Source organism: Oryx dammah, unplaced genomic scaffold (assembly GCF_014754425.2).
Source record: "Oryx dammah isolate SB20612 unplaced genomic scaffold, SCBI_Odam_1.1 HiC_scaffold_14, whole genome shotgun sequence".
Lineage (NCBI taxonomy): Eukaryota > Metazoa > Chordata > Mammalia > Artiodactyla > Bovidae > Oryx > Oryx dammah.
The window spans coordinates 34,390,306-34,415,624 of NW_024070198.1; the positions used below are offsets into that span (position 1 = coordinate 34,390,306).

At 41.1% G+C, this 25,319-nt stretch overlaps 1 protein-coding gene across 1 annotated transcript in view; it reads left to right on the forward strand.

The window, feature by feature from the left end:
- The first annotated feature begins 13,389 nt into the window (after positions 1-13,389).
- Positions 13,390-25,319, forward strand: part of ATRNL1 (attractin like 1) — a 794,298-nt gene continuing 782,368 nt past the window's right edge. The window contains exon 1 of the mRNA XM_040255081.1: positions 13,390-13,691. Within this exon, the coding sequence (XP_040111015.1) occupies positions 13,390-13,691 (302 nt within the window). The remainder of the gene's footprint in view (positions 13,692-25,319) is intronic.

Below are 25,319 nucleotides of genomic sequence, written 5' to 3' on the forward strand. Positions count from 1 at the left end.
ATGGATGTGAGAGTTGGACTTTGAAGAAGGCTGAGCGCAGAAGAATTGATGGTTTTGAACTGTGGTGTTGGAGAAGACTCTTGAGAGTCCCTTGGACTGCAAGGAGATCCAACCAGTCCATTCTGAAGGAGATCAGCCCTGGGATTTCTTTGGAAGGAATGATGCTAAAGCTGAAACTCCAGTACTTTAGTCACCTCATGCGAAGAGTTGACTCATTGGAAAAGACTTTGATTCTGGGAGGGACTAGGGGCAGGAGAAGAAGGGGACGGCAGAGGATGAGATGGCTGGATGGCATCACTGACTCGATGGACTTGAGTCTGAGGGAACTCTGGGAGTTGGTGATGGACAGGGAGGCCTGGCGTGCTGTGATTCATGGGGTCGCAAAGAGTCGGACACGACTGAGTGACTGCACTGAACTGAACTGAACTGAAGCTAAAAGACAAAAGCACTGAGCTTGAGTTCCAGGGTTTAACCAGAGTGTGGGGGTAGTATGTTTTGTTCTCTGGGCCTGTCCAGTGGTCACTGTACAGGTGTGGTCATTTACTTTACCCAGGCATAAGGCAATGGGCTAGGTTACTGCAATGGGAATCAAGATGCTGAGGAGCTGCTGAGTTTGCTCTTTGACTCTGCAGTGTCACATGGCTCCTATGGGTACCCCCCACAGTGTTTGCCCAGAGAGAATAAAAGGAGGCACAAATAGGGCTTTGCAGTTTTTAAAAAACTTTGACATTTTATCTCATTTGGAACTTTGATTCTCCCATTAACATTCAGGGATGGCTAATATTTTTTTTGCGGTTTTACAAACGAAAGAACTGACAGCAAGTGAGGCACATAGTGCTTAGAGTTTGTGTCTCCTGGCTCTTCATTCCATCCTCTTGGCACTATTGTGTGCTACCTCCAAAAAACTAAAGGCCCGTGTCCAGTAAGGAAGAGCATGGCCACGAAGCATGTCCAAAAACGTCTGCTGTCAAGTGGATTAGATAATTTAATAAATACAACTCTTGCATGTTCTTCCTAGTTGTGGATATAGCATTTTCTCTGTTGACTGTAGAAGGAATTTTCCTGGAAAAATATATATCCTCTTCACGTGCAGAAAGTCTCTCCAACTACATTCTGGTTTAAAAATAGAAAACTTGGGGTTCTTGCTTAAAATCAGCAATGTTCAAGTTGATTTTTTTTTTCATTGCATTTTAAATTTCACATCAGCTTTGCAGAGGGATATGGGTGAGGGCCTTACAATAGGAAGAATCATAAGCCTGGTTTTAATTTACTTCTGTATATTTTCAAAATTACTGTGCCTGGAGTCTTCCAAGACTGATGTTTTTAATAAGCAGAATGTCGTGTTATCGGGAGTTGTGGGGCCTGGCTATCGTTTGTCAGATATTTTTCTTTTTTCATGTGTGCTGTTTTGCGGTTCTTCTGTGTGTCTGAGCTCTGTTCGAGGAAACCTCGCTGCATCCTGATGGCTTGTTCTCTCCTGATCAGAATGTCCATAATTCTCTTTCATGTTCTTTTCCTTGTAAACATAAACATATTTTCTGATGTCAGAACCCCAGCTTTCTAAAGCTAGTATGTTACTGTTCATATGAATTGTTTATTTTGCTTGGGAGCTTTTGTTTTTGAAGTACTTCCTGTTTTGCTTACAGTGACTCCCTTTTTCTTAAAACAGAGAGAACATGAGGCAAATCCCAACTTAACTAAGGTTTATAGAAATTCTACCTATAGAAATTCTACACTGTGGACAGTGGCTTAGCAGTGTGTAGCAGTTGTTGGATTTTTCTCACAACTAGAGCAATTCTTTCTATTACTCAAAGTCATTTGTATTCAATGACACTATTTTTTCAGTGTATGACCTTTCTTAAAGTTGGTTCATTTGGAAGTAAGGTGATACAGCATAATGCAGTGATTACTAATAAGAGTCATCTGGAGAAATCAGAATTATCTATTGGAGAAAAATTATGACTTTTGAAAATAAAAGACTATATAATATTTCCTTTTTTGCTACCTCATGCAAATTGAAGTTTTTAATATTTCTATTAATAAGACAGTATGGTTTTTTTTTGAAAGGGGGTTTTGTTCTTTTGCATGAAGGAAAGTACCAGCAAATGAGATACTGAGTATCCAATAGAGAAACTGTCCTCTGCCTTCATTTTTTCAACACAGTCTCAAAAAGGAGAAGATAGGGAGACCTATGAGTTATCTTGGAGTATTTTGGAGAATCCTAAATTTAGGTACCATTTCTTGACATGTTTTGTACATCACGGGCCATACCCTCTCTTCGTTTTCCACCAACTTTCTCACATCTTTCTCTCATTCAGTAAGTCAAATTCTTACATTTCCATTTTCAAGAGAAATTTTGTTGCTGACTTGGCTTATGTTAATTGCAGCTTTTTTTTTTTTTTTTTTTAAGTGTGCCTGTTTCCTTTCTGGCTTTTCTCTGCATACTTTGGCAGGACCTTTATTCAGCCAGTTCAGTTCAGTTCAGTCGCTCAGTTGTGTTCGACTCTTTGTGACCCCATGAATCACAGCATGCCAGGCCTCCCTGTCCATCATCAACTCCCAGAGTTCACTCAAACTCAAGTCCATCGAGTCGGTGATGCCATCCAGCCATCTCATCCTCTGTCATCCCCTTTTCCTCCTGCCCCCAATCCTTCCCAGCATCAGAGTCTTTTCCAATGAGTCAACTCTTCACATGAGGTGACTAAAGTACTGGAGTTTCAGCTTCAGCATCAGTCCTTCCAAAGAACATCCAGGACCGACATCCTTTAGAATGGACTGGTTGGATCTCCTTGCAATCCAAGGGACTCTCAAGAGTCTTCTCCAACACCACAGTTCAAAAGCATCAATTCTTCTGCGCTCAGCTTTCTTCACAGTCCAACTCTCACATCCATACATGACCACAGGAAAAACCGTAGCCTTGACTACCTTTGTTGGCAAAGTAATGTCTCTGCTTTTTAACATGCTGTCTAGGTTGGTCATAACTTTCCTTCCAAGGAGTAAGCGTCTTTTAATTTCATGGTTGCTATCACCATCAGCAATGATTTTGGAGCCCCCCAAAATAAAGTCTGACACTGTTTCCACTGCTTCCCCATCTATCTGCTATGAAGTGATGGGACCAGATGCTATGATCTTCGTTTTCTGAATGTTGAGCTTTAAGCCAACTTTTTCACTCTCCACTTTCACTTTCATCAAGAGGCTTTTTAGTTCCTCTTCACTTTCTGCCATAAGGGTGGTGTCATCTGCATATCTGAGGTTATTGATATTTCTCCCAGCAATCTTGATTCCAGCATGTGCTTCTTCCAGCCCAGTGTTTCTCGTGATGTACTCTGCATAGAGGTTAAATAAGCAGGGTGACAATATACAGCCTTGACGTACTCCTTTTCCTATTTGGAACCAGTCTGTTGTTCCATGTCCAGTTCTAACTGTTGCTTCCTGACCTGCATACAGATTTCTCAAGAGGCAGGTCAGGTGGTCTGGTATTCCCATCTCTCTCAGAATTTTCCACAGTTTATTGTGATCCACACAGTCAAAGGCTTTGGCATAGTCAATAAAGCAGAAATAGATGTTTTTTCTGGAACTTTCTTGCCTTTTCAATGATCCAGCGGATGTTGGCAATTTGATCTCTGGTTCCTCTGCCTTTTCGAAAACCAGCTTGAACATCTGGAAGTTCACGGTTCACATATTGCTGAAGCCTGGCTTGGAGAATTTTGAGCATTACATTACTAGCGTGTGAGATGAGTGCAATTGTGCGGTAGTTTGAGCATTCTTTGGCATTGCCTTTCTTTGGGATTGGAATGAAAACGGACCTTTTCCAGTCCTGTGGCCACTGTTGAGTTTTCCAAATTTGCTGGCATATTGAGTGCAGCACTTTCACAGCATCATCTTTCAGGATTTGGAACAGCTCAACTGGAATTCCATCACCTCTAGTAGCTTTGTTCGTAGTGATGCTTTCTAAGGCCCACTTGACTTCACATTCCAGGATGTCTGGCTCTAGGTGAGTGATCACACCATTGTGATTATCTTGGTTGTGAAGATCTTTTTTGTACAGTTCTTCTGTGTATTCTTGCCACCTCTTCTTAATATCTTCTGCTTCTGTTAGGTCCAGACCATTTCTGTCCTTTATCAAGCCCATCTTTGCATGAAATGTTCCCTTGGTATCTCTAATTTTCTTGAAGAGATCTCTAGTCTTTCCCATTCTGTTCTTTTCCTCTATTTCTTTGCACTGATCGCTGAAGAAGGCTTTCTTATCTCTTCTTGCTATTCTTTGCAACTTTGCATTCAGATGCTTATATCTTTCCTTTTCTCCTTTGCTTTTTGCTTCTCTTCTTTTCACAGCTATTTGTAAGGCCTCCTGAGACAGCCATTTTGCTTTTTTGCATTTCTTTTCCATGGGGATGGTTTTGATCCCTGTCTCCTGTACAATGTCACGAATCTCCATCCATAGTTCATCAGGCACTCTATCTATCAGATCTAGGCCCTTAAATCTATTTCTCACTTCCATTATATAATCATAAGGGATTTGATTTAGGTCATACCTGAATGGGCTAGTGATTTTCCCTACTTTTTTCAATTTAAGTCTGAATTTTGCAATAAGGAGTTCATGATCTGAGCCACAGTCAGCTCCTGGTCTTGTTTTTGCTGACTGTATAGAGCTTCTCCATCTTTGGCTGCAAAGAATATAATCAATCTGATTTCGGTGTTGACTATCTGGTGATGTCCATGTGTAGAGTCTTCTCTTGTGTTGTTGGAAGAGAGTGTTTGCTATGACCAGTGCATTCTCTTGGGAAAACTCTGTTAGCCTTTGCCTTGCTTCATTCCGCATTCCAAGGCCAAATTTGCGTGTTACTCCAGGTATTTCTTGACTTCCTACTTTTGCATTCCAGTCCCCTATAATGAAAAGGACATCTTTTTTGTGTGTTAGTTCTAAAAGGTCTTGTAGGTCTTCATAGAACTGTTCAACTTCAGCTTCTTCAGCCTTACTGGTTGGAGCATAGACTTGGATTACTGTGATATTGAATGGTTTGCCTTGGAAACAAACAGAGGTCATTCTGTCATTTTTAAGATTGCATTCAGGTACTGCATTTCAGACTCTTTTGTTGACCATGATGGCTACTTCATTTCTTCTAAGGGATTCCTGCCCGCAGCAGTAGATATAATGGTCATCTGAGTTAAATTCACCCATTCCAGTCCATTTGAGTTCGCTGATTCCTAGAATGTCAACGTTCACTCTTGCCATCTCCTGTTTGACCACTTCCAATTTGCCTTGATTCATGGATCTGACATTCCAGGTTCCTATGCAATATTGCTCTTTACAGCATCAGACCTTGCTTCTATCACCAGTCATATCCACAACTGGGTATTGTTTTTGCTTTGGCTCCATCCCTTCATTCTTTCTGGAGTTATTTCTCCACTGATCTCCAGTAGCATATTGGGCACCTACTGACCTGGGGAGTTCCTGTTTCAGTATCGTATCATTTTGCCTTTTCATACTGTTCATGGGGTTCTCAAAGCAAGAATACTGAAGTGGTTTGCCATTCCCTTCTTTAGTGGACCACATTCTGTCAGACCTCTCCACCTTGACCCACCCATCTTGGGTGGCCCCACACAGCATGGCTTGGTTTCATTGAGTTAGACAAGGCTGTGGTCCGTTGATCAGATTTAGCTTTCTGTGATTATGGTTTCAGTGTCTGCCCTCTGATGCCCTCTTGCAACACCTACCGTCTTACTTGGGTTTCTCTTACCTTGGACGTGGGGTAAGAGAAACCTCTTACCTTCAGACAGTTAATTGATACTAATTGATAATCTGTATGCTGCAGTGTCTGAGCTGGGCTTTCAAGGGCTGCCTTTAGCTCTGCTGGCAACTTTTCATTTGGTTCTAAGTGTTTGATTCAAGGTTCATTTTTTGTCTGCCCCTTGGCTTAGTTTTGCCTCTGATGTCACTAATTTATGTGATGTTGGGCAAATCAGTTAACTTCATTAAAGCCTTGGAAGGCCTTTATGGAGTTAGGTATGGATGACTAACCTGAAGATTTCTCCTATTAGCCTGAACTTTTAAGGTATAAGACAAAGAAAACTGGACTGCTTTTCAAGTAAACTAGGTTTAGACTAAGCTCCATCACTGTGCGAGTTTGCATAAAACTTCACTTTTCTGGGTCCCAGCATCTCATTGGTAAAATGAAGAACTTGGACTAGATTCATCTTTAAAATAATGTAGTTTTCTTATAGCTCTGCCTCTTTGTGTTTTTGTATTGACCAAATCTCTCAGTAATTCTTTCCCTCACATGAGATTAGAATTCTGTTCCTAAAAGTAATTTTTGAAAATTAAATATCAATATTAATAATATAGATTAATATATTTTAATTTATAATATAGTATATACTATATTAATATATAGTATAACACTGTATAGTACTTTACCATTTCCTATGTGTGTTCATATATTATTCTGTTTGGACCGTCATCTCAGCTCTGAAATGGGCATTGACAAGTAGTTTGATTATTCCCATCTTACAGGTGACAAAACTGAGTCACAGAGGTTAATGTCACACAAAGGTAACTAATATATTGGTGGCAGAATTCGAAATCAAACTCAATAGTCTGTGAGTCTTAGGTCCCATGGTACCTTCTTTATTTTCTTAGGGACCTATATTTTTATTTATTATTTCTGTATATTTTATAAGTAATTTAAAAATTTTAATCAAGGAGTACTGAAAGTGTTATAATAAACTGTTGGATCTCCTGCTCCTCTTCCCTATTCCCTAAGAGAAAGTAGCTTTCAACTCTTTTCTTCAGTGTCATTTACTTATTCTACGACTACTGTATTTATCAGCTTTGGACTTGTAATCATTTCTTATTAAAGAATTAAGATTTAGCACTATCCTCCTTTACTCTGCTCCCATCTTTTTAATATAGATATTTTATAGATTTTTGGTTAAATCAATAGTGTGTGCGCTTAGTCACTCAGTCATATCTGACTCTTTGTGACATTTTGGGCTGTAGCCTGCCAGGCTCTTCTGTTCATGAGATTTTTCAGGCAAGAACCCTTCCTCCTCCAGGATCTTCCTGACCCAGGAATTAAACTCATGTCTCCTGTATTGCACACAGATTCTTTTCCTGCTGAGCTATGGGAAAGAAAAGAAAGTCTTAGTCACTCAGTCATGTCCTACTCCCTGGACTGTGGCCCACCAGGCTCCTCTGTACACGGGATTTCCCAGCATGCGTACTGGAGCGCGTTGCCATTTCCTTCTTTAGGGGATCTTCTGGAGCCAGGGATCTAAGTCAGGTTTCCCACATTTCAGGTAGATTCTTTACCATCTGAGACACAGGGGAAACCATGGAGGAAGTCCCCACATCAATAGAGTTTGCATTATTATGGCTATGTAAGTATCATTTCCTGCTGAACCATCTCATGAAGGTTTCCTTTTTCTCATTCTTTCTTTTTTTTCTCTAGCCTACAATTGGTTCATTTTGTTCATTTACTTAGGTCTCTGTTGGCTTATTCCATCTTCTACCCAAATACTCCAAGATCTGTCACATATTGTTAATATTTTTTTTCTAAAAGCTCCAACAGTTTCAAGCACTCATGCCTCCAACAGTTTCAAGCACTCATACCCGTTACTTTCCTAGATACCTCCCTCCCCAGCCTCTGCTGGGGCACTGCTGTGAACCGTCCTAGGATATCCTTTCACATTTCTCTTACGTTCAGCCTCTTGTCCCTTTGTTTCATTCTTCAGGAGTTTCCTAAAGAAGGGTCCCTTAGGAGATACAATTTATGGAGGTTTGTATGTCTGAAAATGTCTTTATCCTCATACTTGCGGACTCCATTCCATTTGCCTGTCTCCTTCCTCTCTCTCTTCTCCACTCCCCCCTAATATGTGAGTCTGTTAATCTCAGTGTTTTAGGAATCTGGAGGCTCTGTCTAGTTCTGGGAAATTTTCTTATATTGAATAAATTAATCTAGATGATTTTTTTCTGCTCCTACATTGGAGTTGTGCATTAATGAACCATTACATTAATAAATGTACTCATATGATAAATGCTTAATTTATAATCATACATCATCATTAATGAAGCTTCTAATTTTCATAGTTTTCCCTTTATCCGTAAGAGGAGATGACTTGTCTTTTATTCTAATTTCTAGATGATTTCCTATATTTATCTACATTTATTTAAAATGCAACTTTCTATTGCATTTTAATTTTGGCTATCCTTTTTATTTTCTTTTTTTTTATATTCTCTGAGTGTCCTTTTATGTTTTTAAGACTATCCAGTACTTATTTCATGGTTGCAAAACTTTCTTTTATTGCTTTGACTATGTTTTCTCTAATTTCTTTTTCTCCGTTTTGGTTTCTGTATTTTATGTCAGATGAACTTTTGCTGTCTATATTTAAGAAAGAGTCATAAGAAAAAGGATTGAATTGGGCTTACTGACTAGCAGGCTTCATTGTAGGGTTATCCATTGGACTTCGTTCTTTGTAGGTTTGTCATCTGGTTGGGAGACCCCAAATGACAGTATCTTTTCTCTTGGACCATTCAACTTTTGCAGATAAGTGTCCTTCAGGTTTCTGCCTGGAGGTTATTCAGTTGGTGTTCTGGGAATAGGTAGGCAAAGGAGGCAAGGAAATGATATCATTCAATACATAGATTTTTACTTAATCTCTCCATTTTCAACTGTGTACCTCCTCACTACCTCCGTCCATCATCTCTGGTTTCCCAAATCTGAAACCTCTTTGATTTAATTTCTTAAGAGCTTTAACCTCCTGTCAGTTGGGCTTGGGTTAGTTTTAGCTGCTTGGGGGTGAGGAAGGGTACTGTGGGTCCTTATGTTACCTTAACCATTTACCCCATTTTCATTCTAAAGCCCCATCTTTACTTTCCATGATAACTCTTGCCTCTGAATCCTGAGACTTTCCTGGGGTATTCAAGAGAAACAGGCTTCTTCTTATAATTTATCCTTGCAGGAATGTATTTCTCCATTCACTTTCCTCCTTCCAGTGAACTGACTCTTCCAAATGCATGGATACCTGTCATCTACTACTTGGTTCTATTCTCATTTTCTTTGTGACTGTGAGTTTATACCTTTAAAAATTAAAAAAAAATTCTTTTTTATTCCCATGTTGGTAAAGTTCAGAGTAGGAGTAAATGCATATACTTAGTCCACTATGTTTAACAAGACGTCCTAGCCCATATTTTTATTGAATTGTTTCACAAAAGACACATTTTTGCAATTGAGTGCTGGCAATCAACTTTTTTGGGTAACAAGTCTGAATAGGATAAAAAGTTTAGACATGTTCATTTTATTTCCCAGTTTTAAACAAAAATGTATTAGTCCAGCAGAGTATATTTAGAATTGTTGGACTTATTTCCTTGGATTTACTTATAACAATATGTTTGAAATGTGTTAAGTTGAAAAATTGGCAGGATCAGTCTGTATGTGTGTGTTTGCAAGTGTAACAGCAGGAGAAACTGCTAGAAGAAAAGAATGAATCCAAGAGAAAGCAGTGTGTTTGATTTTGGTTGTGGAGGGGAGGTAAGGTTTCAGGTCAGAGCCATATCAATATTTTCAATATGATCAATATACTTTAATGAGTACTTAAAGGTGATTTTTCCCCCCACTACGCTCAAAACTCACAGACCACTCATACTGTATCAGTGTCTTAAAATACTGCCCTATTTGCACTAAGGGTCCCTTTGAATTAATGCATTTCTGGCTCGTGGGGCCACACTAGCTACAGCTCTCATTACCTCGGCTGCTTTCAGAAGCCTCCCATGAGCCAAATGATGAACAATAACCAGAGTAGTAATCATTCTTCAATCAAGCAACTGAGAAGGGGCTGCTTTGGTTCATAAGTTCAAATAGGATCTTTTACTTTATTGTGAATAGCAATCAACAGAGCAATGGATCTATAATTTCTCTTGTTCTTTAAAAGCAAAATCGTTTGCATTTCCTTCAGTTTGGCAACATGAAGTCTGACTTTTGCCTTTTATACTACAGACCCATTGTTAGGTGGTATGAATGGAAATGGAACACACTCCCCCTAATATTTAAAGGTCCTGATATAAGGCTAATTGTTGTGCAAATATACTTTCTTATCTTTCCCCTTGGAGGAAATTTAATAGATACTTTCAAAATCTTAACAGTTTCATTCTACTTCAGTAAAAGTGACTTTTCCCCTGCTATCTCTTTGGAGTAAATTTGCACCTTTCTGCTGGATTTATGACTGCTATTACCAATACTATGAATTATTGTAGTGTCATGTAGCACAGCTAGGATGCTGACTCTCCTTCTTTGGAAAAAAGAGATAGCATCATGTTGGAGTTTTAAAATTTCTTGATCAAAGAAGATACTGAAACATTTGTCAAGATTCTGGGCAAGTTTTATCACTGACTATTTTGTTAGACCACTGTAAATCATTTAAGTTTTCTGTATCTACATTTGTAAAATATGTGACATTCAACTGTATAAGCAACTCCCAGTCTAGTAAGCCTAATAAAAGATAAGCTTATCCAGGGGTAGAAATCATGTTTTATTCATCTTTGTTTTCTCTTGCTTAAATTCATAAGTTACTCAGTAAATGCTGACTGAAAGAGTTTGAAAGAAAAATAGGATACAGGGCAAGTGAAAATCCTGTGAGATCCTTCTGAGAACAATTTTATATAAATTTAATATATTCAGCTTGATTCTAAAGGCAATGTTGAGAGGAGGCCTGTAGGGCTGCATGTTCTTCAGTGTAAGGTAAAGTACTGAGCTGATTATAGTGGTTAGAAGATTAAAAGATGTGTATTTTTAATGGACAAACCCTTTGCTTAAATATAACCTACAGTCAGTAAGTGGCTGAGCAGTGATCTCTCTTGTTAAAGTGGCTCCTGTGTACCCTTTGAGCTACCTTTGCACTCAGTGATGGTTTTAAGAGCTTGGCCACTTTCCACGTGTCTGAAAGCATCTCTACATCAGACATGAGAAGGATTGGTTGACTTTAAACTTTGGCTGGCATAAGAGGAATGGAGAAAGCCACAAGGGATTGTTCATGCATGGCTAATACTAGAGACTTCTGATTTTGCCTTCATGGAAATTAAAATGTGTGATCTAGAACAATATCCTCCTTTTAAATTTTTTCCCAAAATGTTCTCCTCTCATTTCAACTCATCTCTAAGGGACAAACAGAATATGGAAAAGTTGTGAGTTGAAGGAGCTATCCTAATATTTAGGTTTGAGGAGGATATTTCTCGTTCTGCTACTTTGGGGGAATTGTGATTTGTTTGTTATATAAACGAAAATCATGGTTTTCATTTTCCTTTTTTTTTTTTTCTTTTTTTTTACTTCCGAAAGAGTCACCTCTTTCTTGACCTTTTTTCCCCTCCTTAAGTCATTGCTGAGGTATTTGCAAACCAAGCCAACACTTACATTTTATTCACCAAACTAGAACAAAGCATCTGCTAATAGAAACAGCCTGGTAAACAGTTGAAAAAGCACAGAAGTCAGAAGACTTGTGTTTAAAGTGCGATTCATTGCTTACTTCTAATATGTCATTGACAAATCTTTGGACTTTTTTGAGTCTTTCTATTCTCATCTGCAAAATGGGGTTAATGGAGGATTTCATCTACAAAGTGGGGGTAACAGAGATTAAAACAGATGATGTGGGTACATTATGCCCCAAATAAACACGAGTTCAATCTAAACAATAATATTATGACTGTGTGGTTACAATAAAAACTTTTTCTGCTTTTGCTGTCAGAAATGCCTTTGGTAGATTTCAAATTCTTTTCCATACTGCCTGCTCTTTGGTGGAGATCCAGTAACATTGCTGTAACTCGAGTGTCCATGGCTGCATTTCATCTTTCTCAAGGGTTCAAATAACCTATTCAGAGAAGGTACGAAGGTACAAAGCAAAAATTTCACAATATGCCATCAAATCTTGGAAAGTCATCTAAAGGAGAAAAGCCTGCCACAGAGGAAGTTTAAAAAAAAAAAAAAAAAGGCTCTTTTCTGGGCATCATTTCTGCCCTTCTGAAAAAAAAAAAAGCCCCGATGTTGCAATATTTTTCATGGCAGAATATTGTCCCAGATGGAGAAGGAAACATTGACAAGCAGAAAAGGAGATACCTGGGGTTCTGAGGCAGTGTAGGAGGGGTGCGGCGCGCCGGAGTGGGGGGGTTAGAACCCCCCCCCTCTTTTTTGGGGGCGGGCGGGGCATTATTTTCGTGGGAAGAAATGACCACCCCCCCCACCTCCCCGAGAGGTCCCTCGGCAGATCCGGCTCCGCGACCCTCGCCGTCCCTCGCCCCCGTCCCTCCCAGTTCTTGTGGACCCCTCAACGTGGTCGGACTGCGGTGCCTTTAAGACTTTTGCCTGCTGCACATGCTCAGCTCTTTGTGTGTTGTTGGAGTTTTTCTCTTTTAAGAAAAAAAGAAGAAATAGGCTGGAGGATGGGACGGAGGAAGGGGCGGGGGGAGCGCTGGGGGAAAACCGCTGCACTTTTACCGCTGTAGACAGACAGTGGCCGGGAAGGGTTTCTTTTCTGCTGAAGCTGCGAAGCCGGTCCCGCTCTGATCTTTCGTTTGCGGCGGGGTGTCGTGGGGGTGGTGCGGGGGGGAGATCCGGAGGCGCGGGGGCCGGGATCCCCGGGGCCCCGAGGGGAAAGGCACTGCGGGCGCCGGGGGCCACACCTGGGGAGGGCCGGTCTCCGCTCCCGCGGCGGGCCGGGCGGGGTGGGCGCGCGAGCGCGCGCGGGGGGCAGTCCCGGGTCCCTGTAGGGGCGGGGCGAGACCACGCGCAAGGCCCGGCGGGGAGGAGCGGAGGCCCGCGCGCGAGCGGGAGGTGGCCCCGCACCCTGCGGGCCCTAGAGGCAGCCCTGGCGTCTGGCTAAAGCGGCACCGGAGAGCAGATGGCTGCTGGAGGGCCGCCGAAGGCCGGCCGGGCGGGACGAGGCTGAAGCCCCGCTTCCCGAGTACCCCTTCCCGCGGTGGGCGCGCCCACCTCGGGGGGCTCCCGTGGCCCCCCGCCCTCCGGGGCGCGCGCGGCGGGGCGCCCAGGCTGTTGGCCCGAGCGGCGGGCGAGGCGGGGCCGCGCGCGGGGTCCCCTCCCCCTCCCGCAGGTCCCCGCCTCCGGCCCGGTCCGGGGCGCCGCGGCGGTGGGCTCGGCCTGCGGCGGACAAGGTCAGCGGACCGAGAGGCGATGCCCGAGCGCGACTGCAGGGAGCCGAGCGGAGGCGAGCGCGCCTGGGATCTGCCCGTCCGGACCGGGGAGCGGGACTGGGGCAGGCGCCGGTGAGGAGGAGGAGGAGCGGCGGCGGCGGCGCGGGGTTTTCCTCTCCGGCCGGGTTTCCCCTCTGGAGCATCCCTGTCGGCGCCCGCGAGCGCAGCCCCGCCGGCCCGGGGCGCTGGGGAAGATGGAGCCGGGGGGCCGGGCCCGCACTGGCCCCCCGCAGCCGGCGGCCCCGGGGCCGTGGAGGGCTCGGCCGGCAGGCGGCGGCGGCGGCGGCGGCGGGGGCGCCTCCTCCTGGCTGCTGGACGGGAACAGCTGGCTGCTGTGCTACGGCCTTATCTACCTGGCGCTCTACGCGCAGGTGTCCCAGTCCAAACCCTGCGAAAGGACCGGCTCCTGCTTCTCGGGCCGCTGTGTCAATTCCACCTGCCTCTGCGACCCGGGCTGGGTGGGCGACCAGTGCCAGCACTGCCAGGGGAGGTTCAAGTAAGTGCCTTCGCCGGACCCCGAACCTCAGCCTTGCCCCGCAGCGTCGTGGCCTCCCCCCCGACCCCCGTCCCTTCTTGGACCGGGGTCCCCGGGCTGGGAGCGGCCCCCAGCGCTGACTTCCTCCGGGCCCCGCGCCTCGGAGATCCCGACCCTGCGCCCAGCGCCCGGCACCGACCGCCGTGGACGCGAAGCCACTCCGGGTGGTCCACCTATCCGCTGCCCGTCTTTTTCCCTGATCGTCAAAAATTTCTCACTCAGTTACGGTGCCAAACACCATTTTGTTAGCGGACACTATTTTTTGATAAAAAATGATGCACGTAAGTCATGAAATACTTCCGCATTGTGAAGCGTTCAAACAGTGCAGAAGTGTAAAGGTTAAAAGTTCTCGTCTGCCGGTATCTCCCTCTTCCCCAGCCTACTCCCTTCTCTAGAGGTAACCCCTGCTAACTTGTTAGTGTATTTAGTAACAGTGATCATAAGTCGAATTTATGATGACCTTACTATGTGCCAGGCACTGTTCTGAGTGCCTTACATGGGTTATCTCATTTGTTCCTCAAAGAGTTCCTGAGTTACTAGGATTCCTATACGGGTTTTACAGAGAGAAATCGTGGTAATGAATTTAAGTAATTTGCCCAAGATTACACAGTACTGATGGCAGAATTGTGATCCAGATCAGCCAGCCTAACTCCAGAACGTTTACTTTTAGCCAGCATTACTGTGCTGAATTGAGAAATACGGAGTGATTTTGAGTTAGATAAAGGGATGAAATACCTGGACTTAATAATGTGGTGGCGATAATAGATATTCCTAACTGGTTATTTAACTATCAGCTATTGTGTGGAAGCATCACTTCGGTTTTTCGGAAGCTTAAGGCCCTAAAGGAGCTTGCTTTACAGCAGTAAAAATACTTGTCCCCTATTGGTTCATGTGTATTGCGTCGCTGCCTGATATGAAAAGAAATGGATGAGTGTGGGGCAGCAGCAAATAAAATACTTGAGACCAATAGGGTATCTATCTGACAACTTGTACAGAACAGTCCTTAAGTAAGTCAACTTCTGTGTCAACCAGATAGTTCAGATTAACTTTGCTGGTTGGGTTAGTGGCTCAGAAATTGCATTCTGTGGGTTACTTATTGTCACAGAGATAGCCAAAGCTAAGTGGAGTGTCTCTTGGGTTCTAAGGCAAAGATGAGAAGATGGTTCCCCTTTGTTGTCGTTTACTTGCCAAGTTGTGACCAGACTTTGCAAACCCATGAACTGTATATTCCACCAGGCTCCTTTTTCCATGAGATTTCCCAGGCAGGAATACTAGAGTAGATTGCCATTTCCTTCTCCAGGGGATCCTCCCCATCCCGGGATCAAACCTGTGCCTCCTGCATTGGTAGATGGATTCTTTACCACTGAGCCACCAAGGAAGCCGATGGTTCACTTTACCTACGTATCAAAAGAAAATTTCCTGGGAGTTTTAAACAGAGTATTTTCCTTTTTTTTAAACTTGCCGGTTAAGACAAGTCCCTAAACCTTCTTGTAAAAATGTATTTTTTAAAAGGGGGCTTTTAAATTTAAGTTGATTTTACTGTTTAAGTTACAGCAAGATTTTGGAAGTGAAATCTCAGAAGGAAGTTTTATGAAATTCTTTTGTAGAAGTAAGTTGAAATGTTTCCTAGCTTCATAATTTCACAAATTAGTGTAATACTCTTGTTTTTTAAAATACTTTAAAAAATTTAGTAGAGTTACTAATTAAAAGTTTTAAAAAATGTTTCAAGACCCACAAAGAAACTGTTTTGAACTGGGCTTGTTAGTAGTCTTTTTTACTTAAGTGTTCTTAAACTTTTGCTTTGATCGAAATAGCCAGCCCAGCCTCTTTACCTGGCAAGAGAGGATTTTGAACATAGAAACTGGTAGTCAGTAATAAAAAAAGCCACATACATTTTTTATATCCGTTTTTACAAAGATTGCCTGATTCATATGTAATTTAGGGACATTGGCCTTTTGTTGGAATTGCTCTGTTTGTCTAAAGAGGACAAAAATTGCTGCAGTCCTGAGAAGCCTGTCTACGTTGTATAGAAGTGGAATTGTTAATCAGCTAGATCAGCAGCCTGTAACCTCACTAGCAGATGTTGTCCCAGTTAGTAGGAAAGGTCACAGATCAAGTTAAAACCAGCTTAAATAATATAGAGAGATGGTTGCTGTTCATAAACAATACATTAGCGAGTAAAAGAGGAATAGTTTTTTAAAAATATAGATGTAGTTAAATAACAATAAACCCTGGACTAATCATTGAATATTCATTTCCTTGGAAGCTATTTCCTATGATTCATTGTACTCTATTAGTAAGTACTTTTTCATTCTCTGTGGAGTACCAGCTATTAATTAGAGTAAATATAACTGGTACAACTCTTTGTGTTTTGTTATATATACTCCTAGGGTAAGGAAGTATTTAATGTTAAAGGGACGAATGAATTTAGAAGAAAAGATTTCTGCCGGGTAAAGTACCTGCTAAGCTAAGAAAGGTTTCTTTCAGAATGTTGGCTTGTTTTATCCAATATTTGAAGTAATAACACAGTGGGAAAGACTTTTAACTGGAAATTCTCACTTCATTAATTATCTTGAAAATCTTTTACTAAACTGAAGGATAGCAACCTTACACACAGACATCAAAAATGATCAATCTTGGTAAGCAGGTGTCAAAATTAATTGGCTGGTTCCATGGTAACTTAGCTCTTTTTTTCTGGTGTAGGGATTTCACTAGGGAATGAGTATTCTTCAAATGCTACTTTAGAAGGGAAGATTGATGGTTGGGGGGAGAAATGCAGCAGCAAATATGTTATCAAAAGTGGTGCTTCAGTTCTCTTAGGATTGATTTCATCCTTCTGTTTCCATTTAAAAAGAATAAAACTCTCAGATTATAGGCCATTCCTCAGCTAGGTAAAACAGAATGAACACCCATCTTTAGCCAAAGCTAGACTGAAAGACTTAGGACTGAGAATCAGAAAGGACAGTGCCGATTTGAAATACAGTAATCAAGGATATGATATATGCTGCTGCTGCTAAGCCGCTTTAGTCATGTCTGACTCTGTGCGACCCCATAGACGGCAGCCCACCAGGCTCCTCTGTCCCTGGGATTCTCCAGGCAAGAACACTGGAGTGGGTTGCCATTTCCTTCTCCAGTGCGTGAAAGTGAAAACTGAAAGTGAAGTTGCTCAGTCGTGTCCAACTCTTTTCGATCCCATGGACTGCAGCCCCCCAGGCTCCTCTGTCCATGGGATTTTCCAGGCAAGAGCTATGATATATGAAATATATGCAAATTTGAATTACATTTACTTGGGCAGCATTGTATAACATTGGGCTAGAAAGCATTTTGCTACAAACTCTATTTGAATGAATAATACTCTGTTGTAAGCTAGATCTTTAGAATTATTTTTGTAGAGTAGTTGAGATTTATGTTTATATAAATTTATAATTTGAGTTCATACTTGGACACTTATTTGCTTATATGACTTAGGAAGGTAAGACTTCTAATTTCTCTTAGGTAAAGAAAATAGCTGAGATTAATGTTCTGAGACTGGCAAATACCTCACTATATTCTAAATATTTTATAAATTTAATTTATTGTTAAAGTACATTTATTGAATATTCTTCTAATCATCTATTAAATCTTGCTGTATGTTTAATGTATGCAGATTTTTTTGAACCTCTTTGATCAGTCAAATATGGATGATGAATTTCACATGTTTATAATAGAAGTAATCTATTTCTATTTTAATAGCAAAATGAAGATATACTACCAGGAGTGAGGTTACTGTTGTAAATAGGAAGCAATAGGGTTAAATGTGTAAATATTTTTCCTAAGTTATTGCTAAAACTCCCCAATATATGTGTGTATATACACATATATCATTTGGAATCCTTTTTAATAATAATAGAGAGGCTATCAATAACTATGATGTTTAAATTGAATATTCCCTGTCCCCAAGTCTTTATTTCAAACTAAGATTCTAATATGTAATTTATATGCATGGGTTCTTTTCATGTTATTAAACTATGAAAATCACACAATGGAATTTTATAATAATTTAAATTGAGTGTTTCTGCGATCCCCAACTGATAAGTTACTTGGAGTAGCATGGTTTTCAAGACCATGTGTCTGCATAATTTGGTTCCTTTAGCAGATGACTGACTCATTCTTCCAGCTTTCCTGCCTTTTAAAGTGCCTTCAAAGTGCCACATTGCTTTTGGACTCAGGGCATTTCACACATACTGTTTACATCTCTCTGAGCCCTCTTTCCTGTGTGGTCTTTGCTTGACTGATTACTAAGCATCCTTCAAATTTTAGCATATCCTAGTGTCTGAAGGAAGCTTTTCTAACTCTTCAGACTACGTGACTCCTCATTATATACTCTTATAGCACTGTTTTTCCTTTGTAGCACTTTGAAAATGAATAATTAGAGTTGAAATTTTTTTCTAAAAAATTATTTTTAAGAGCTTAATCAAGGTATAACTGACACAGTAAACTACAGTAAATTGCAGTAAACTACAATTTAAAAACTTTTGATGTACGTATGCCCCTCTTACACTATCATCACAGTCAAGATCCTAAAAATATTAGTCACTCTCAGAAGTTCCTTGTTGTTGTTCAGTTGTGTCCAACTCTTTGCAACTCCATGGACGGCAGCATGCCAGGCTTCCCTGTCTTTCACCATCTCCTGGAGTCTGCTCAAATTCATGTCCATTGAGTTGGTGATGTCATCCAACCATCTTATCCTCTGCCGTCCCTTTCTCCTCCTACCTCCAATCTTTCTCAGCATCAGGGTCTTTTCCAGTGAGTTGGGCTCTTCGAATCAGGTGGCCAAAGTGTTGGATCTTCAGCATCAGTCCTTCCAGTGAATATTCAGGGTTGATTTCTTTTCGGATTGACTTGATTTCATCTCCTTACTGTCCAAGGGACTCTTTATAAAAAGAGTCTTTCCAGCACCACGGTTTGAAGGCATCAGTTCTTCCGTGCTCAGAATCTGCCTGCAATGCGGGAGACCTGGGTTCGATACCTGGGTTGGGAAGATCCCTTAGAGAAGGGAAGGGCTACCCACTCCAGTATTCTGGCCTGGAGAATTCCATGAACTATATAGTCCATAGGGTTGCAAAGAGTCAGACACGATTGAGCAACTTTCCTTTAACTCTCAGTGACTAATGATGTTGAATATCTTGCCATGTGTTTACTTGCCATCTGTAGTTTCACTGGTGAGGTGTCTGTTCAGATCTTTTGCACATTTAAAAAATTGTTTTTTTCTTATTATTGATTTTATAAGTTCTTTACATATTATGCATATTATTTCCTTATAAGATACATCATTTGCAAATATTTTCTTGCATGTTGGGGCTTATCTTTTCATTCTCTTAACAGTTTTCAATGGATGGAAGTTTTAAATTTAATGAATTACAGCTTCTCAAGTTTTTCCTTTTATGGATTTTTTTGGTGTGTGTGTTAGTATATAAGAAACCTTTGCCTAAATGAAAGATTTTCTTTAATTCTTTTTTTTTTTAATTTTAGAATTTTTGTAGGTTTACGCTTTGCATTTAAGTTGAGTCCGTTTTGATTTACTTCTGCATTTAGTTTCTGCTGTACAGTAAAATGAATCAGCTATATGTATACATATATCCCCTCTTTTTCTGATTTCCTCCCATTTAGATAACTACAGAACATTGAGTAGAGTTCCCTGTGTTATATAGTAGGTTCTCATTAGTTGTCTATTTTATACACAGTATCCAAGTGTATATGCTGCTGCTGCTGCTGCTGCTAAGTCTCTTCAGTCGTGTCTGACTCTGTGCGACCCCAGAGACGGCAGCCCACCAGGCTCCCCCGTCCCCGGGATTCCCCAGGCAAGAACACTGGAGTGGGTTGCCATTTCCTTCTCCAATGCATGAAAGTGAAAAGTGAAAGGGAAGTTGCTCAGTCGTGTCCGACTCTTCGCGACCCCATGGACTGTAGCCCACCAGGCTTCTCCGTCCGTGGGATTTTCCAGGCAGGAGTACTGGAGTGGGGTGCCATTGCCTTCTCCTCAAAGTGTATATGTGTCAATCCTAATCTCCCAATTCATTTTACAACCCCCCTTCCATTTTTGTATTTTGGTTTTGTATCCTTAAATCTTCCTAAAATTCCTTGTTTGTAGTAGTAGTAGTTTTTGTAGATTCCTTATGATTTTCTACATACTTGATTATGTTGTCTGCAAATAAAGACACTTAAGCCCTGTCTCTGCAATCTGGATGCCTTTCATTTCTTTTCCTTGCCTTATTTCCCTGGCTAGAACCTCCATTATAGTGATATGTACAGGTGATAAGGAGTAGTTGACTGTGTCTTCTTCCTGATTTAAGGGGAAAATATTCAATTTTTAACCATTAAATATGATAGTATGTGTAAGTTTCTTGTAAATCCCTTTTATCACATTGAGGAAGTTCCCTTCTGTTCTTAGTTTTCTGAGAGTTTTTATTGGAATTGACTTGAGATTGGAATCTGCATCTGTTGAGATGATAGTTTTTCATTTTAAGCTTAATATGAATTATATTGGTTAATTTTTGAATATTAAACCAGCCTTACATTCCTGGGATGAACCTCATCAGAAATGATATATTTTTCTTTTTATGTATTCTTTGGATTTGATTTATTAAAATTTTTAAAGAATTTTTGTGTATATGTTCAGGAAGGATATTGTTTTGTTCTTTTCTTGTAGTAACTTTGTCTGGTTTCAGAGTCAGGGTAATGCTGGCCTCATAGAATGAGCTGGGACCTTCCTGTTCAATATGCCAGGAAAGTTTGTGTAGAACTGACATTATTTCTTCATTACATGTTTGGTAGGATTCAGCGGTGAAGCTCTCAAGATTTGGAGTTAATTCTTTAAGTTTGAATTTAATTTATTTAATATAAACTCAGTTCATTTAATAGTTATAGCTAGAAGTTCAATTTATTTAATATGTATGAGGCTGTAGGAATAGCACTTAAACTTGTTGTCTAGAGTATTGTTCACTTTGGTAAATATTCCTTGTGCATGTGAAAAGAGTGTGTGTTGTGCTATTGATGGGGGAGTGTTCTGTAAATTTCAATTAGGTCAAGTTGGTTGATAGTTTTGTTCAAGATTTCTAAAACTTTTCTGATTTTCTGTCTGTTTCTGTCAGTTATCAAGAAGGCATATTGAAATCTTCAATTATAACTTTGTGATTATCTATTTCTCTGCAGTCATATCTATTTTTGTTTCATGTATTTTGAGCCTCTGTTATTAGGTGCATGAAATTTTGTATTATATTCTATTGGTAAATTGATCCCCTTTTCATTATGGAGTAAGCATTTGTTGAAGAGGCTATCCTGTTTTCATTGATGTTTTGCTCCGTTGAAAATTAGTTGGTCATCTCTATATCTGTTTCTTGATTCTGTTCTGTTCCATTGATCCATGTGTCTGTCCTTCTGGGGATGCCTTTTTTGAGTATTGAATCTTTATAATAAGTCTTGAAATTAGACAGTGAGATTTCTTCAACTGTTTTTATTTTTGAAAATCCATTTGTTTATTCTAGTTCATTTGCTTTTTCCATATAAATTTTAGAGTCAGTTGTCAATTTCTTTTACAAAAAGCTGGAATTTTGATTGAGACTGTGTTGATTCAAGAGACCACTTTGGTTAGTATTGACATCTAGATAATATTGAGTTTTCCAGTCCTTCAACAGATATATTTCTTCATTTCTTTAGGTTTTCATTGATTTCTTTTCAGATACAGATCGTGAACATATTTTGTTAGATTTGTACCCAAGTAGTTTGTATTCTTTGATGCTATTATAATTGATAGGGTTTCTTTTAATTTCAGTTTCCAGTTGTTCTTTTTCATTATGTATAAATAACAATTGATTTTTGTACATTGACCTAGTTTTCTGCAGTGTTGCTAAACTCAGTTTCAGTAGCTACAGTCATACCTGTTTTACTTCTTCCTTTCCCCTTATAATCCCCTGTTTTTCTTCTTGTTCTGGTGCACTAGCTATGACCTTCAACCTGATGTTGAATAAGAGAAGAGTGGATATCCTTGTATTGTTTCCAATCTTAGGTGAAAAACATTCAGTCTTTAAACATCTTTAAACATGAAGTATCATGTTAGCTGCAGGCTTTTTTTTTTTTTAATAAATGCCCTTTATTAGGTTAAAGAAGTTCTCTGCTGTTCCTAATTTTGAGAGTTGATCATTATGTGATAACGGAAAATGTATATTGATCTGCCCCTGGTTCCTGGCATAGAGTTCTTAAAACCCTCCTAATTTCCTAAGTGATAAGAGTACTAGAAGCATCTCATGTTCTAATGTTGTTTTTTTACCTTTGTTCCTAACACAGAGCTTCTGAAACCCTTGTAATTTCCCTGGTGATCACACTGTGTTTTGTTCAATGAGGTGACTCACGGTGGGCTCCTGGTTGGCTCCTGGATAAGGGCTAGTTACCAGAAAGACCAAGTCATGGTTTGAAGCTTGCACTCTTTAGCCCTGTCCCCCATTCTCTTGAGAAGGGAGAATGGCTGAAAATAGAGATAATGATCTATGATGTCTACATGGTCAGCTCAGTTCAGTTCAGTCGCTCAGTCGTGTCCGACTCTTTGCATCCCCATGAATCGCAGCACGCCAGGCCTCTCTGTCCATCACCAACTCCCGGAGTTCGCTCAGACTCACGTCCATCGAGTCCGTGATGCCATCCAGCTATCTCATCCTTGGTCGTCACCTTCTCCTCCTGCCCTCAATCCCTCCCAGCATCAGAGTCTTTTCCAATGAGTCAACTCTTCTCATGAGGTGGCCAAAGTACTGGAGTTTCAGCTTTAGCATCATTCCTTCCAAAGAAATCCCAGGGTTGATCTCCTTCAGAATGGACTGGTTGGATCTCCTTGCAGTCCAAGGGACTCTCAAGAGTCTTCTCCAACACCACAGTTCAAAAGCATCAATTCTTCTGTGCTCAGCTTTCTTCACAGTCCAACTCTCACATCCATACATGACCACTGGAAAAACCATAGCCTTGACTAGACGGACCTTACTCAGCAAAGTAATGTCTCTGCTTTTCAATATACTATCTAGATTGGTCATAACTTTTCTTCCAAAGAGTAAGTGTCTTTTAATTTCATGGCCTCAGTCACCATCTGCAGTGATTTTGGAGCCCCCCAAAATAAAATCTGACACTGTTTCCCCATCTATTTCCCATGAAGTGATGGGACCAGTTGCCATGATCTTCATTTTCTGAATGTTGAGCTTTAAGCCAACGTTTTCACTCTCCTCTTTCACTTTCATCCAGAGGCTTTTTAGTTCCTCTTCACTTTCTGCCATAACGGTGGTGTCATCTGCATATCTGAGGTTATTGATATTTCTCCCAGCAATCTTGATTTCAGCTTGTGTTTCTTCCAGTCCAGTGTTTCTCATGATGTACTCTGCATAGAAGTTAAATAAGCAGGGTGACAATATACAGCCTTGACGTACTCCTTTTCCTATTTGGAACCAGTCTGTTGTTCCATGTCCAGTTCTAACTTGCTTCCTGACCTGCATACAGATTTCTCAAGAGGCAAGTTAGGTGGTCTGGTATTCCCATCTCTTTCAGAATTTTCCACAGTTTATTGTGATCCACACAGTCAAAGGCTTTGGCATAGTCAATAAAGCAGAAATAGATGTTTTTCTGGAACTCTCTTGCTTTTTCCATGATCCAGTGGATGTTGGCAATTTGATCTCTGATTCCTCTGCCTTTTCGAAAACCAGCTTGAACATCAGGGAGTTCACGGTTCATGTATTGCTGAAGCCTGGCTTGGAGAATTTTGAGCATTACTTTACTAGTGTGTGAGATAAGTGCAATTGTGCGGTAGTTTGAGCATTCTTTGGCATTGCCTTTCTTTGGGATTGGAATGAAAACTGAGGTCAGTTTTCCAGTCCTGTGGCCACTGCTGAGTTTTCCAGATTTGCTGGCATATTGAGTGCAGCACTTTCACAGCATCATCTTTCAGGATTTGAAACAGCTCAACTGGAATTCCATCACACCCACTAGCTTTGTTCGTAGTGATGCTTTCTAAGGCCCACTTGACTTCACATTCCAAGATGTCTGGCTCTAGATTAGTGATCACATCATCATGATTATGTGGGTCATGAAGATCTTTTTTGTACAGTTCTTCTGTGTATTCTTGCCACCTGTTCTTAATATCTTCTGCTTCTGTTAGGTCCATACCATTTCTGTCCTTTATTGAGCCCATTTTTGCATGAAATGTTCCCTTGGTATCTCTAATTTTCTTGAAGAGGTCTCTAGTCTTTCCCATTCTGTTCTTTTCCTCTATTTCTTTGCATTGATCGCTGAAGAAGGCTTTCTTATCTCTTCTTGCTCTTCTTTGCAACTCTGCATTCAGATGCTTATATCTTTCCTTTTCTCCTTTGCTTTTTGCCTCTCTTCTTTTCACAGCTATTTGTAAGGCCTCCTGAGACAGCCATTTTGCTTTTTTGCATTTCTTTTCCATGGTCAACCTCCATAAATCCCCAAAGTTTGGGGTTTGGAGAGCTTCTTGGTTGATGAACACTTGGAGGTGCTGGGAGAGTGATGTACCTGGGCAGGGCAGGGAAATTCTGAACCCCATCACCCATATGTTATCCTGTGTAGCTCTTCCATCTGGCTGTTCCTGAATTATATACTTTTATAATAAACCAGTGATCTAGTCAATAACATGTTTGAGTTCTGTGAACCTCTGTAGCAAGCTGATCCAATACAAGGAGTGGGTGTTTGGATCCCCCGGCCTATGGCTAGTTGGTCAGAAGCCGAGGTGTTAAATGGGATTGCAGTTGGTGTCAGAGTTGAGGGAGGAGCTTTATAGGACTGAACCCTTAACCTGTGGAACCTGATGCTGTCTCCTGTTGAACTCCAGAATTGAGTTGAATTCTTGGACACCCTTCTGGTGTCTGTGAGTTCCTTGGTTATTATCTTTGTTCAGTTGCTAAGCCATGTCTGACTCTTCGCAACCCCATGGACTGCAGCACCCCAGGCTTCCCTGTCCCTCACCATCTCCTGGAGTTTGCCCAAGTTCATGTCCATTGCTTCGGTAATACCATCCCATCATCTCATCCTCTGTCGCCTTCTCCTTCTGCCTTCAGTCTTGCCCAGTGTCAGGGTCTTTTCCAACGAGTCGGCTGTTTGCATCAGGGAGTGAAAGTATTGGAGCTTCAGCTGAATTCCTCGGTAATGGGGGGAAAACTGCCCTACGTTTGGTGACCAAAGAGAAGGTGGTGTGAGTAGAAAAGGAGACTTAGGGGGAACAGTACACGGTGGGGCAGAACTGGATTTTTTTCTACACAGGAGGAGAGGAACTGAGAGTTTTTCCGTTTACAGTCATGGCTGGAGGGATTGGGGGCAGGAGGAGAAGGGGACGACAGAGGATGAGATGGCTGGATGGCATCACTGAGTCGATGGATGTGAGTTTGAGTGAACTTTGGGAGTTGGTGATGGACAGGGAGGCCTGGTGTGCTGCAATTCATGGGGTCACAGAGTCAGATACCACTGAGCGACTGAACTAACTAGTGGGTATTGAATTTTGTCGCATGATTTTTTCTACATCTATTGAGATAGTCATTTGATTTTTCTTCCTTTGAGTGTTAA